General features: G+C 42.2%; 1 protein-coding gene across 6 annotated transcripts; it reads left to right on the forward strand.

The window, feature by feature from the left end:
• The first annotated feature begins 1,103 nt into the window (after window positions 1-1,103).
• CNBP (CCHC-type zinc finger nucleic acid binding protein) lies at window positions 1,104-14,718 on the forward strand. Of its 6 annotated transcripts, none has more exons than XM_053600359.1 (5): window positions 1,104-1,327; window positions 11,996-12,133; window positions 12,231-12,323; window positions 12,485-12,683; window positions 13,636-14,718. In XM_053600359.1, exons 2-5 carry the CDS (start codon window positions 12,010-12,012, stop codon window positions 13,751-13,753), a joined length of 534 nt encoding a protein of 177 aa, XP_053456334.1. In that variant the 5' UTR covers window positions 1,104-1,327; window positions 11,996-12,009; the 3' UTR covers window positions 13,754-14,718. The 6 variants fall into 6 exon arrangements, with proteins under 6 accessions (XP_053456334.1, XP_053456336.1, XP_053456338.1 ...); XM_053600361.1 differs by having other exon boundaries at window positions 1,144-1,327; window positions 11,996-12,112; XM_053600363.1 differs by having other exon boundaries at window positions 1,150-1,327; window positions 12,261-12,323.

Genomic DNA, 14,718 nt, shown 5'->3' on the forward strand with positions numbered 1-14,718 from the left:
GAGCTCAAGAGACTTGGGACTCTTCCATTACAAAAATCTTTTTTTCTAACATGAGTCATTCTAAAAGGGGGCACAAAATTCTAGAATATTTTAGTTCATACGGAACAAACTGAACTGATGATAGCCTTTGGTTTTATCCTAACAGAATATCTATGACTATTAATGTATAAGTCTCTTTTGGAGGAAACACCAAATCTAAACTCAATTATCGGAGTAAATGCATTGTTTTAAGGATCCTCCTACTTCCAAAGCTATGGTTTTTGAGATTATGTTTGTGAAAAGGCAGAGAGCACCTGTATTGAGAATCAATCATTAAGCATAGGTTCAAATCAATAGTGCTTAATCTTTGTAAAACATTTAACAGACTGTGTTCAACATAGTGTCAAGTAAAGGGTAGCGATTAACAAAGTGAATGTCAAAAAAAAAAAAAAAAAACAAAGTGAATGTCACCCACATCAAATGGCTCTCCTGGCCCTCTCTTACCCCTTAAGTCCCAGGGGATGTCACTCGTCATAAATGTGCTAAACTGGTTGCAAGGAGGGTTGTGAGACAGTCTCAGAACCACTCCCTTCACCAGCTTCAGGGCCTCCCCCGGCGCAGGCTTTCGCCCTCATCAGGAACCTTTAATCTGGGAGGCTAGTATCAGTCCTGGCAGAGACAAAACCAAGGCCTTTCGGGCTCTGCCCGGGCTAACGCAAAAACCGAAACAAATCCCAGGATGTGTAATCTATAACCATAGCAACTTCTGCGACTTGGCAGCCGCGACTTTTCTCGAAACTCAAACGTATCAGGACAACGGGCCTGGCTCTGAAAGCCAAAGACCTGGCGGGAGCGCGAGAAGGGGGGGAATCCGGCTCTACGCGCTAATCGCAGTCACTGCACTGAGACTCGTCCTCTAGCGTCCCTCAGGTCCAGCTGCCAGGAGAGAGCAGAGACAGCCAGATTTCCTGACAAGGTCGCTGCCCCCAGCGAAACACAGCGCCAGCGTGAGCACCGGGGCCACGATCCCGGCGGGAAAGGCCGCGCGCGGGGTACGACGGGAAAGGCCGCGGCGCGCGCGTAACCACGGCCAGGCCCGCCCCGCTCCGCGCTCGGGCTGGGCGGCCTCCCGGCGGCCGTCTCTGATTGGACTGCCGAGCCCCGCGCTCTGATTGGCCGCGTGGGCGAGGCGGAGGAGAGCCGTGCGCAGCGGCGTGTGTGGGGCCGTGTGCAGACCCGCGTGTGGCGCAGGCAAGGACCCTGAAAATAAACAGCCGCTGCCTTGCGAGCCGCTTCCTCGGGCCTGCGTCCGAGTCTCCGCTGTTGCGGGCCCGCTCAGACGCCGAAGGTGAGGGCTGGGAGTGGGGTCGTCACGGAGGGAGCCGCAGTCCGGGCCGAGGAGGACGGAGAGGGTAGCGAGCGGTGAGGCAGCGATGGCGGCCGCACTTTGGCCCTCGCCGCTCTGTTGCTGCGTCAGGCGGGAAGCTCGGCTGCCGCCGCCGCCTCGGTCGCGCCTTTCCAGCCTGCCGCAGTCGGGCGACACTTCTGTCCTCCTTTGGTTCCGGGGCGCTGGGCTGCCCCGCGTCGGGCCTCTCCCGGCGCCATGGCCGCACCCCAGGCCGCAGGCTGACGGCGAAGGAGACCGGGGCCCGTGTGCCCTTGGGACGGAGGCCGTGCGGCGTGGAGGGGCGCGGGGCGAGCGGTGAAGGCCAAGTTGGCGGGAACTCCCCGGCAAGAGGCCGTGGCGGGGGGAGAGACCCCCGACCGCGGGTGGGAGGGTGGGTGGGTGGTGGTGCAGGCCATGTGCTGGGGGGTGGGCCTGGCGGGCCTGGAGCCAAGGATCCCGGGGGCCTTAGGAAAAGGTTCTTGGAGAAGCCCCTGGCGTTTGGGGTGGCGGGACACTTCGTTGGAAGGCTTGGGAGCCTTTGGAGTTTATACTTTCCATACTTGGCAGCTTCCTGATTGTTGGATTTTTATCGTCGTTTGAGTATTGCTTGTCTATCGTTGCTATTCGAAAAAGGGCTGATAAGTGCCCGCTTTTCCCGAATCAACACGATTTACGTTACGGGGCCCTTTAAAAGCCCTAATATCAGAAAAGCCATGACTTTGTCAAATCTCCAAAATCGTAGCAGCAGTCTTTGCATCATTTCTTGGATTAATAAGCGGGTGTAATTTACAAACAGACGTAGTTTAATTAGTTATCCTCCCTCTAGATTTTTCATAACGTGGAAACCTAGTTTAGAATGGCATAATCGTCTACATTTAGGTTAGGGTGTTGATTTTATTATAGGTAAGGCTGTGCTTGTTGCCACATGTTAACCACATGGCCTCAGCCACGGGGCACTTCCAAAGGAAGTGACTGCATCTGGTCTTGGCGAGGGGGGGTCTTATAAAAAGAAAACATTGCTCGGTAATCGTTTGTGACTTCAGCTAGTGTGTTTGAGGCATTATTGAGGCCACACAGAAGGGATGAGATAAAGAAGCCAAGACACTGAGTGTGTTTTTTTTCTTTTAAATAAAAGTAAAAGAGGACTACTTCACATCCCCGTGTTTCTCCTAAATTAGTTTTTAAAAGTAAGTTTTTTCTCCTTTCCAAATTGTTTGACCTTATTTTGTGGCAAAACATAACCAATTAAAATTTGCATCAAGGTGTTAATCTTTGAATTTAAATTAGCAACTTTATGTTACTTATTTGTTCAAGGAGTGCAAATTGAGTGTAAGGCTTTGAGAATTTAAAATATGAGTCCTTATCTCTGAGGGAAAACATTTTTTTTTCTTTAAACTTTGATGAAGGCTTATTAAACACCTATAAAGTGTCATGGTCCTAAGTACATGCTGTTTTTAGTTTTTTGAGCTTGATTCATGTCTGCAGGGATCTCTTTGTGTACTATAATATAAAAGGAATAATTTATTAGATTCCCAAGTACAGAATGGCGAACTTAAAAGTTTTTCCAAATTGCATCTCTTGGCAGCAAAATAAAAAAAAAGTGAACAGTATATATTTGTGTACTTATCTATGTATTTCACAGTAGAAAACTTGTCTTTTGGGAACTAAAGGTCTACATTTTTTTTGATATTGATAACAAGAGACGTAATTTTTTTTGAACCGATGTATAGTCTCTAAAATGTTTTGAACCAAATCAGTGGAAGACCAAGGCCATTTCTTGCACTACCACTTGAATATTTGGAACAGGCAGGGTGATTTCTTTTTTAAAATACTGTGCGTTTTTTTAAAATATGATTTATGAGTGGATTTTTATTTTTAAAATCTAATAAGAATGTGACACATGGGCGGCGCCTGTGGCTCAAGGAGTAGGGTGCCAGTCCCATATGCCGGAGGTGGCGGGTTCAAACCCAGCTCCGGCCAAAAACTGCAAAAAAAAAAGTGACACATAATGGGAAGATAGCAAATTTTGTTCCTTAAAAGCAGTGGAACCACCATTGGACTAGTTGGAGTGGTTGTCTTTTGGCAAAACACTTGACCACAGAGACTTTGCTTCGCCCCCCCCCCCCCCCCCCCGCAGGACTGAGAGTTTAAAAAAAAAATTATTGGTTCCTTCTTTTCCTAGGCTCCTGACAGTAAGTAGAAAGCCAGAAGAATGGTGCCAAGGCTGTGTGGAGAACGCACTTTTCACTTAATAGAACTCCTGCTCTGGCACTGTCAGGTGCTGCAGTAAGGGAATGCCGTTGAGAGATTGCAGTAAGCTGTGCCGCATTGTCATGTTAAAAAAGAAAAACTATTGGGAAAATAAGTGAGAGCTTGTTGCCACCAAAATTCCAGTTGTAAACAGAAGGATTTTGTTAATTAGGAGTATGAGAGGGCTGCAGTGATCACTTGGAGTGAAGATAAATGAGGGTACTAGTGATACCGAGTTGCCAGTATTTATTTGTTTGGTGACACTTCTGCAGTGAAGAAGTTAAGGGAAGAAAATCTGGGCTTAAAATTCAAGAAAGCTGTGTGGGATACTAGGAATAAAAAAGTAATAAAGTTATCAGTTCTAGTTTTGATTTTTGTCTAAAGACATGCAGATCCAAGTACTTTATGTGTGGCTTTTTCCCTTTTTTTTTTTTTTTTTTTGCAGTTTTTGGCTGGGGCTGGGTTTGAACCCGCCACCTTTGGCATATGGGGCCAGGGCCCTACTCCTCTGAGCCACAGGCACCCCCCACCCCCCTTTTCAGTTGGTGTACAATAGTAATACCTTTGTGTTATTATTGAAGTAAGAGTAAATGGTTTATCCTGATTCTAGTACTTTCCAGCTGTATGGTTTTGGATAAGTCACTTGGTGTCAAATCATTGGTTTCCTTATCATTAAATTGTAGCAAGAGTACATAACTTGCAGGGCTGTACGATTATAGATAATGTTTATTAATACCTGACTCACATATACTCAGCTATTAAAACCCTTCAGAATTGATACAGGCAGACAGAAATGGATGTAATGAACTAAGGTCAGGCAGTAAATGCAGGAACCAGGATAAGAACATGAAATTGCTTTCCATAATGCACTCTGTTCTTCATTATTGTGGCCAGAATGCAGGTAATGCAGAATGTGTCTTGCTTCCTTTCATTTTATGTGTAGTTATTATGATTACAACTATGTTGGAACATTAAAATGACTTACTAGAACTTAGTGAACATCCAGAGGGCAAAACAGGTCCCCTATGGTTCAACTTCAGTTAGTCAACAACATGGATGATGAGTCAGGAATAACCCTGAGCTTGGGGAAAATAAGGATATAATGTAAATGTGTACAGCTGTATTAGGAAAACCATATAAAATAATAAAGATAGCCAGAATCACATAGTTTGCTGGAGTCATTTTATCCCCAGCTTTTCCTATTGCTACTTATTTTAAAAGTACTTTGTAGGACAGAGTTAAGATTATTTTATTTATTAGAACTCATAGTTAGTCTTGACCACATGCTGTTAGATTTAAGTAGTTTACTGGCTTTGTTCCTAGTATCAAAAGTATGGTATAGGGCAGTGCCTGTGGCTCAGTGAGTAGGGCACTGGCTCCATATACCGAGGGTGGCAGCTTAGAACCCTACCCTAGCCAAACTGCAACAAAAACAAAAAAAATAGCCAGCTGTTGTGGTGGGCGCCTGTAGTCCCAGCTACTTGGGAGGCTGAGGCAAGAAAGTATGGTACAATTATGTTAATGAAGACAAATTTAAAAGGCCATTTGTGCTTTTTATCAATTCTAGGATTTAATCTTCAAAGCCTAGGTAAGAACAAATCTGTAAAATAGCCCTTAGGTTAGCGTACATGGTCCCTCACAATGAATCTTTAATATTTTCAAGCATTGTTTTACCTGTGGTAGTCATATTCCTCTTGCCTGAGACTCCTGTGCTCCTACCACCTGTTCAAGTGGTTTATGTCATGAAAATTGGAACTTAGAAACAGATGTCTGATAAGCTCCATTCTAAATCTGCTGTGTAGATGTTGGTCTGAATTCTGTCCAAACTACTGTTAGGATTCAAACTTAATTGGGAGAGGAGTGGAAAGGAAAGAATAACTATGCAGACGACATAAACCTTTACAGGTTTTTTAATTGAACATCTATTAAAACCCTTCAAAGCATTTTGAGATTTTACCCTATTTTTTAAAAAACTGAATGTTTGTTAAGCATAAGGTACCTTGTAACAATTCTTGCGACAGATTATCTTGTCCCTTCTACAAGTAAGGATGAGGGAAGAGCAATCAGATGTCTTAGAAGTAACACAGTATGTGGGTAAGCTGGGTTAAGTGCTTAAAAAGATAACTGTGGGGTGTTGTGATGATTTAAGGTAAATTACTTGGTCTCTGCCTTAAAAGAATATGATTAAAAAGCAATGTGGTAGAGCCATCAGACAGATTTATTTTAAAGTGTCCTGGGTCTTAATAGAAGGGGACAGTTCCAGGCTGGGAGAGGTGGTCAGATTCTTTTATAGAGTTGGCATTTGAGTTAGCCCTTGAAGGTTGGAAAAGGTTGTGACAGGTGGAGAAGGGGCAGGGGAGAACAGGACAGTGCAACAAAATTCTAGCCAGGAGCCATTATATAGCAAAAGAGTCATGGAGTCGTGATTCTCAACTCTTGTCTTACTTTACTGTTGTTTTCCAAAGGAAAACATGGAATTTTCTGAAGACATTTAAATACATTTGTACAAAAGGTGAGTATTAGGATGAGGACTTGCCTCCTAGGATAAGCAGTAGACCTCTAAAACATTGTGGGAATAGGTTGGTTTAATAATGTTACTGAAGAGACGGATGTATTACAAGGGACCAGTTACTGAATGAAAGTGTCGATCACTTGATTCACTGTTTATGATTGGTTTAGTGAAAGAGAAGAAAAGGCAAATTACATACCTATTACCCAAGCCCTTTGGATAGACCTTTTTAAAAGGCATGTATCATACTGATGATGAGTTTGGGGGCTAGTAATGAAGTTTTTTTTCTGTTTTAAGACTTAGTGAATTTTTTTTCCTTTTGGGGTCTTTTTAACCTTAATTTACGCTAGTAAACAAAGTTTTTTGATGGCAAAACCAACATCTAGAAGTTGTGTTACAGTGTAAAAAGTTCTACCCTTGCCACTGAGAAGTGCCTTTTTTTTGCGGAATAGTTTAATGGCAGTCCTATAAGATACTGTGTTAATGAAAAGTACTGTGTACATGGAGAAATACTGCTTTCTGTAAATGTAATTTGTAGTCCATATTGAAATGATCGCATTTAACAAACTTTTCAGCTGGGAATTAGGGTAGCTACTCAGGGAGGCTGAGGCAGGAGGATTCCTTTGCTTGAGCCCAGGAGTAGGAGGCTGCAGTGAACTGTGATTGCACCACTGTATTTAAGCCTTGGTGACAGCAATACTTTCTCTTAAAGAAGTTTAATCTTAAAATGCTATTTTAGCTAATAGTTTTCTTTCAAGAAGTATTTATTTACTGTCTCTCCCCCCCCAATACATTGGATCTGGATCCCATAAACAGAGGTAAACAAAACAGTGGAAAAAGAAATAGTTTATGAAAAAATCTTCACATTTGGTTACTCAGTTCCAGTAGCTAAATTTTTAAAATTAGTATTACTATGTTGAAAGTAAACCTAAAATTTTAACCACTGGCTTTATATCACTGGTAAGCATCTAATGATCCATTATAACATTCTTCCTTTGTACTTTTACAATTGTGTAATAGACAGGTCCTTTTAAAGCAGCCTGAAGGAGAGATTGTCAGGAAGTATTTCTTTAAATAAAAATATCTAGTGAATATTAAATAATCAGAATTTTTTTGAGAGGGTGGGGCAGGGTCAGTCTTGCTCCATCACCCCAGCCAGAGTTCAGCGCATTGGCCTTGTAGCCTCAAATTACTGGGCTTAAGCCATCCTCCTGCTTCAGTCTCCCAAGGTAGATGGGGATCTTGCTCTTGCCTAGACTGGTCTCAAACTCTGAGCTCAAGCAGTCCTCCCACTTCAGCCTCTCAGAGTGCTAGGATTATAGGGCTATATTCAGGACTGGCCAAATTACTTGAATTACATTGTAAAAGTCAGTTTTAGGTACAAAGAACTCCGGAGAGCAGTATTTAAATGTGCTTAAATTGATCTAATTGTAAACTAGAGAAGCAAAATGAAGAAAATGGGGATAGGTAGGAGGAGGTAACGCTTTGTCTTTGATCATTTTATATGCCATCCATTTTTTTTTTTTTTGCCCTGGCTGGTTCCTCTGGTGGACACTAGCAAGCACTTCACATAATTTAGAATGCTAATACCAGTACAATTATAAGAATGGTTATAAAGGAAATGTAATTCAAATGCCATAAAAATGTATTTTTAATCTCCTTCATTGGCTGATTTCTTCTGACTACTTCTGAAACCACAAGTATCCTGTACTTAAAGTCTAGCTTTTTATTATTATTATTATTTTTTGTGATATGTTCATAGGCAAGTGGCAAGGGTTGGTCTAAAGATTCCTTTGAAAATTTTATTCTCTCCTAGCACTTTGGGAGTCCGAGGTGGGTGGATTGCCTGAACTCATGAGTTGGAGACCAGCCTGAACCAGAGTGAGACCTCGTCTCTAAAAATAACTGGGCATTGTGGCAGGTGCTTGTAGTTCCAGCTACTGGGGAGGCTGAGAAAAGAATCACTAGAGCCCAGGAGTTTCGGTCTGCTGTGAGCTGTGATACCACGGTGCTGTACCATGAATGACAAAGTGAGACTGTCTCAAAAAAAAAAAAAAAAAGTATCCTCAGTTAGATTGTAGAGTGTTGAGATAAATTTGGGGTTTTTTCATTTGACTATGTTTCTCTACAATCTAATAATTAAATAGTAATTGAAAGGTGGACCTTGCCATTTTTTATTGCCTTTTGGGGTTTTGGTGCTATGATTGGCTTAGTTGATTCTACTATTCAGTCAGTTTTTCTGTGTTGAAACTTTTTTTCTAGATGATGATACCAGGTTGTGTATCATTGCTGGACACTAGAATTTCGAGTAAAATAAATATGGAACTGTGGAAAAATAAAGTTACACTATTTTCATTCAATTCTATTACATTTTATTCTAAGATTAGCAGCAATTTTTGATTGTTACAAAAGAAGTACAAAATGATTGGCATTAGTAGGGGGGGTTTGTTTTAAAATTTTACCTAATAAAGGAGTCTGGCCTTGCGTGGTGGCTCACGCCTATAATCCCAGCACTCTGGGAGACCTAGGTGGGTGGATCACTTGGGCTCAGGAGTTCGAGACCAGCCTGATCAAGAGTGAGACCCCTATCTCTAAAAAATAGCCTGGCCTTTGGCGTGCACCTGTAGTCCCAGCTACTTGGGCGGCTGAGGCAAGAGGATCACTTGAGCCCAAGAATTTGAGTCCCACAGCATTCTAGCGGGGGCAAGAAAGTGAGACTCTGTCTCCAACAAAAAGTAGTCTGTTGTGGGCTCGGCACCTGTGGCTCAAGCGGCTAAGGCACCAGCCACATCTGAGATGGCGGGTAGCTAGTGGGTTAGAATCCAGCTGGGGCCTTCCAAACAACAATGATGGCTGCAACCAACAAATAGCCGGGTGTTGTGGCGGGTGCCTGTAGTCCTAGCTACTTGGGAGGCAGAGGCAAGAGAATCACTTAAGCCCAGGAGTTGGAGGTTGCTGTGAGCTGTGATGCCGCAGCACTCTACCCAGGGTGACAGCTTGAGGCTCTGTCTCAAAAAAAAGGTAGTCTGTTGTGAAATTCTGAGTAGTTTTGTTTTACATATAAAATTACAGAAACATTTGGAAAGGAGGGACATTAGAAGAGAAAAAAATACAAATGTTACCAGTGCAATAGGAACACGTTGTGTACTTCCTGGTTATTTTCCTAGTTTTTTGTTGTTGTTATTGTTGTTTGTTTGAGACATAGTCTCACTCTTGCTCCAGGATAGAGTTCCATGGCCCCTAATATTTTTAATACACAGTTGTTGGTGTCTGTGGGGAATTGGTTCCAGGACCTCCTTTGGATATGAAAATACTCAGCTGCTCAAGTTCCTAATATCAAATGGCATAGTATTTTTACAATCTATGCATATTCTCCTTTATACTTTAAATCATCTCTAGCTTACTAATATCCAATCCAATGCAAATGTGTAAATATTCTTTAAATTGTATTTAGGGAATAATGACAATGAAAATCTGTGCATGTTTGGTACAGATGAAATTATTCTCCTGAATATTTTCGTTTAAAAAAAATTGCATTTAGGGTGGCCCCTGTGGCTCAGTCGGTAAGGCGCCAGCCCCATATACCGAGGGTGGCGGGTTCAAACCCGGCCCCGGCCAAACTGCAACCAAAAAATAGCCGGGCGTTGTAGCGGGCGCCTGTAGTCCCAGCTGCTCGGGAGGCTGAGGCAAGAGAATCGCTTAAGCCCAGGAGTTGGAGGTTGCTGTGAGCTGTGTGAGGCCACGGCACTCTACCAAGGGCCATAAAGTGAGACTCTGTCTCTCCAAAAAAAAAAAAAAATTGCATTTATTTATTTATTTGAGACAGAGTCTCATTCTGTGCCCTGGGTAAAGGGCTCACTGCAGCCAACCTCTTGGGCTCAGGTGAACTCTTTGCCTTAACCTCAAGTTACCTGGAACTACAGACACTTGCCACAAGGCCTGGCTAGTTTTTCTATTTTTTCATTTTTTGCTTAGGCTGGTCTCCAACTCTGGAGCTCAAACCATCCACCCTCCTCTGCCTCCTAGAGTGCTAGGATTACAGGCGTGAGCCACTGCACCTGGCCTTTCCTGAACATTTTCTTTTTTTTTTTTTTGTAGAGACAGAGTGTCACTGTACCGCCCTCGGGTAGAGTGCCGTGGCATCACATGGCTCACAGCAACCTCTAACTCTTGGGCTTACGCGATTCTCTTGTCTCAGCCTCCCGAGCAGCTGGAACTACAGGCGCCCGCCACAACGCCCGGCTATTTTTTTGTTGCAGTTTGGCCAGGGCTGGGTTTGAACCCGCCATCCTCGGCATATGGGGCCAGCGTCCTACTCACTGAGCCACAGGCGCCGCCCTTTCCTGAATATTTTCAATCCAAAGTTGGTTGAATCCATGGCCATATGGAGGATTGTACTGTCTAGAGATAAAAGTTATATCTTGCACACCCCCCCCAACCCATTTTTTACAGATTGCATTTCTTTTAACATAGCTGCTCTAAAGACTACCTCAGTCATAAGGCAGGGCCTAGAATATAACTAGGCAGCATTAGGTGTTCAGGTTGCAGGAGGGATTTTTTTTCTCTCACCTTCCAAATCTATATTATGGCCTCATTGGTTTGGATTCATTCTGATTTTGTGATAAATAAATGATTTCATTTATTCCAAATAAAGCTTATATAGTCTCATAACCACAGAAATGTGTCCATTAAGTTGGACCTGGAATGAGATACTGATTGCCAACTATTTTTTTTTTTTTTTTTTTTTGTAGAGACAGAGTCTCACTTTATGGCCCTCGGTAGAGTGCCGTGGCACCACACAGCTCACAGCGACCTCCAACTCCTTGGCTTAGGCGATTCTCCTGCCTCAGCCTCCCGAGTAGCTGGGACTACAGGCGCCCGCCACAACGCCCGGCTATTTTTTTGTTGCAGTTTGGCCGGGGCTGTGTTTGAACCCGCCACCCTTGCCATATGGGGCCAGCGCCCTGCTCACTGAGCCACAGGCGCTGCCCAATTACCAACTATTTCTAATAATGGATGCTCATTAACACTAACCCTGTAAACCCCATCATTGTATGTGAGTCACTATGAAAGTTTGAGACAGACTGTATTATTGGTTCATTATTTCTTTCTTTCTTTTTTTTTTTTTTTAATGTAGAGACAGAGTCTCACTTTATGGCCCTCGGTAGAGTGCTGTGGCCTCACACAGCTCACAGCAACCTCCAATTCCTGGGCTTAAGCGATTCTCTTGCCTCAGCCTCCCGAGCAGCTGGGACTACAGGCGCCCGCCACAACGCCCGGCTATTTTTTGGTTGCAGTTTGGTTGGCCGGGGTCGGGTTTGAACCCGCCACCCTCGGTATATGGGGCCGGCGCCTTACCGACTGAGCCACAGGCGCCGCCCTATTGGTTCATTATTTCAATTCCAAGAAACCTAGTTGACAGCAACCTTTCTGATTCACCTGTGCTAGTTTTAACTTGTTTGGCTTATCAGGGTTGCTGGGAGGGTTTCATTTGTTCCTTCACATGGATCATACATTTCTTGATTTTTGTGTATTTCAGAACTTTCATAATGACCTACACATTAGCATGTATTAATACATATATGCTTTATCTTAACTGGTTTTAAAGATCAAAAATTGTATAATGTGTATATATATTATAATGTACATATAATACAATATATTATACATTATATATGTGTATATACAATATATATTATACAATTCTTCACTTTCATATACTTTATATAGGTCTATTATGCCTAAGTATATAATTGTATAGTTTTTTTTAAACAATATATTGGCTAATTTTCCAAAAAATACTTTTAAGGGGGAATCAAAGTTAGAAGTCATTTCAGTGGCTTATTATTGTTATTTTTAATTCTTTAAAGATCTAACTGCAGCCATGAGCAGCAATGAGTGCTTCAAGTGTGGACGATCTGGCCATTGGGCCCGGGAATGCCCTACTGGTGGAGGCCGTGGCCGTGGAATGAGAAGCCGTGGCAGAGGTGGTTTTACCTCGGATAGAGGTATTTTGTCGAATAAACAAATTTGAAGTATTTCAGTATTTGTTAGTATCAAGTCTGATCTAATTAGTCAAATTCTTTTTGTTTCTGCTCAAAATAGGTTTCCAGTTTGTTTCCTCATCTCTTCCAGACATCTGTTATCGCTGTGGTGAGTCTGGTCATCTTGCCAAGGATTGTGATCTCCAGGAGGATGGTAAGTATTTAATACTTCTTTTTACACCCCTTTAGAGCTTGGAGAGGTGAGCATGTACGGCTGCACACAGCACTGGAAAAAATTTTCCACCTTTGAGGTTTTGTATTGTGTTTTGTAAAAGTTTTATAGTCTTGGTCTGGTTCTTTTCCTTATTGTTGAAGCCTGCTATAACTGCGGTAGAGGTGGTCACATTGCCAAGGACTGCAAGGAGCCTAAGAGAGAGCGAGAGCAGTGCTGCTACAACTGCGGCAAGCCAGGCCATCTGGCTCGTGACTGCGACCACGCAGATGAGCAGAAGTGCTATTCTTGTGGAGAATTTGGACACATTCAAAAAGACTGCACCAAAGTGAAGTGCTATAGGTAAGCTAAAGAAAAACTCATTGCAGAGATTCTTGTAGAGATGATTAGCTATAAATGGAAGGACCTTGTGGATCGGTACATTCAGTGAAAGTTGGCTGTGACCAGAATAGATCTTTTTTTGGCATACGTAACCAGCAGCCTATCTGTACTCTAGTTTGTATTCATTATGGTAGCTTGTGGCTTATGGCACCTGTATAGTTTATACAACTGTGGAATATATATATATATTTTAATATATTTATGTTGCCCTCAGTAGAGTACTATGGCATCACAGCTCACAGCAACCTCCAACTCTTGGGCTTAAGCAATTCTCTTGCCTCAGCCTCCCAAGTAGCTGAGACTACAGGTGCCCGCAACAACGCCTGCCTATTTTTTGTTATAGTTATCATTGTTGTTCCGCAGGCCTGGGCTGGATTTAAACCTGCCAGCTCTGGTGTATGTGGCTGGCGCCCTAGCTGCTGAGGCTGCGCCAAGCCTGGAAGTTTTTAGTATTTAAAAAGTGAAAGTATAATAATAATTTGAAGCTTCCAGAGAGTGTAGAAAGCTATATAATTCATATACATAAGTCTTCTTTTGTCATATAACTAGAAATTGTTGCCTGTTTGTGACATATCATAAATCATACACATTTAAAGTATACAGTTTGATAAATTTAGCTGTACACACACCTGTGAAACCTTAGAGGTTAATTTGCTTAAAGGTAGAACATCTTTATCATTGTTTTAGTTTTAATGTTGGCTGATGTCTCAGTGGCAAAAATTTTAGTTTTACAGCTTACGCTGTACAATCAGGTATCTGTTAACTAATTCTCTTTCCTGCCTATAGTTCATTAACATGAAATTTTTTTATGTGGAAAAAAGTACTGCTTTGCTTGTTAATGGGTATTTGTTCTGTAATGATTATTGCTTTGTAGACAGCTTTGTTGTGGAAACTGTTTTAATTTCTTTTTTAGGTGTGGTGAAACTGGTCATGTAGCCATCAACTGCAGCAAGACAAGTGAAGTCAACTGTTACCGCTGTGGCGAGTCAGGGCACCTTGCACGGGAATGCACAATTGAGGCTACAGCCTAATTATTTTCCTTTGTCGCCCCTCCTTTTTCTGATTGATGGTTGTATTATTTTCTCTGAATCCTCTTCACTGGCCAAAGGTTGGCAGATAGAGGCAACTCCCAGGCCAGTGAGCTTTACTTGCCGTGTAAAAGGAGGAAAGGGGTGGAAAAAACCGACTTTCTGCATTTAACTACAAAAAAAAAGTTTATGTTTAGTTTGGTAGAAGTGTTATGTATAATGCTTTGTTAAAGAACCCCCTTTCCGCGCCACTGGTGAATAGGGATGGATGAAATGGGAAGAGTTGAGTCAGACCAGTAAGCCCGTCCTGGGTTTCTTGAACATGTTCCCATGTAGGAGGTAAAACCAATTCTGGAAGTGTCTATGAACTTCCATAAATAACTTTAATTTTAGCGTAATGATGGCCTTGGATTGTCTGACCTCAGTAGCTGTTAAATAACATCAAGTAACATCTGTATCAGGCCCTACATAGAACATACAGTTGAGTGGGAGTAAACAAAATAAAAAGACAAACATGCGTGTTAATGGCTATACGAGAGAAATCGAGGTAATAGCCTACACTTCATCGCAGCGTTGCGCTGTACGTATAGATGGTGTTGACAAAGGTTTAGAACACATATTTTCAAAGACTAAATCTAAAACCCAGAGTAAACATCAATGCTCAGAGTTAGCATAATTTGGAGCTATTCAGGAATTGCAGAGAAATGCATTTTCACAGAAATCAAGATGTTATTTTTGTATACTATATCACTTAGACAACTGTGTTTCATTTGCTGTAATCAGTTTTTAAAAGTCAGATGGAAAAAGCAACTGAAGTCCTAGAAAATAGAAATGTAATTTTAAACTATTCCAATAAAGCTGGAGGAGGAAGGGGAGTTTGACTAAAGTTCTTTTTGTTTGTTTAAAATTTTCATTAATGTATATAGTGCAAAATGCCATATTAAAGAGGGGAATGTGGAGGACTGAAA

The sequence above is a fragment of the Nycticebus coucang genome, chromosome 8, assembly GCF_027406575.1.
Source record: "Nycticebus coucang isolate mNycCou1 chromosome 8, mNycCou1.pri, whole genome shotgun sequence".
In the NCBI taxonomy this organism is placed as follows: domain Eukaryota; kingdom Metazoa; phylum Chordata; class Mammalia; order Primates; family Lorisidae; genus Nycticebus; species Nycticebus coucang.

What these genes read in the sequence shown, in the direction of transcription:
- CNBP (XM_053600358.1), top strand. Translation starts at nt 12,010, where the DNA reads ATGAGCAGCAATGAGTGCTTCAAGTGTGGACGATCTGGCCATTGGGCC. An exon ending in GATTGTGATCTCCAGGAGGA is followed by an intron (nt 12,322 to 12,479) that starts TGGTAAGTATTT and finishes TTTCCTTATTGT; the next exon opens with TGAAGCCTGCTATAACTGCG. An exon ending in ACCAAAGTGAAGTGCTATAG is followed by an intron (nt 12,684 to 13,635) that starts GTAAGCTAAAGA and finishes TTTCTTTTTTAG; the next exon opens with GTGTGGTGAAACTGGTCATG.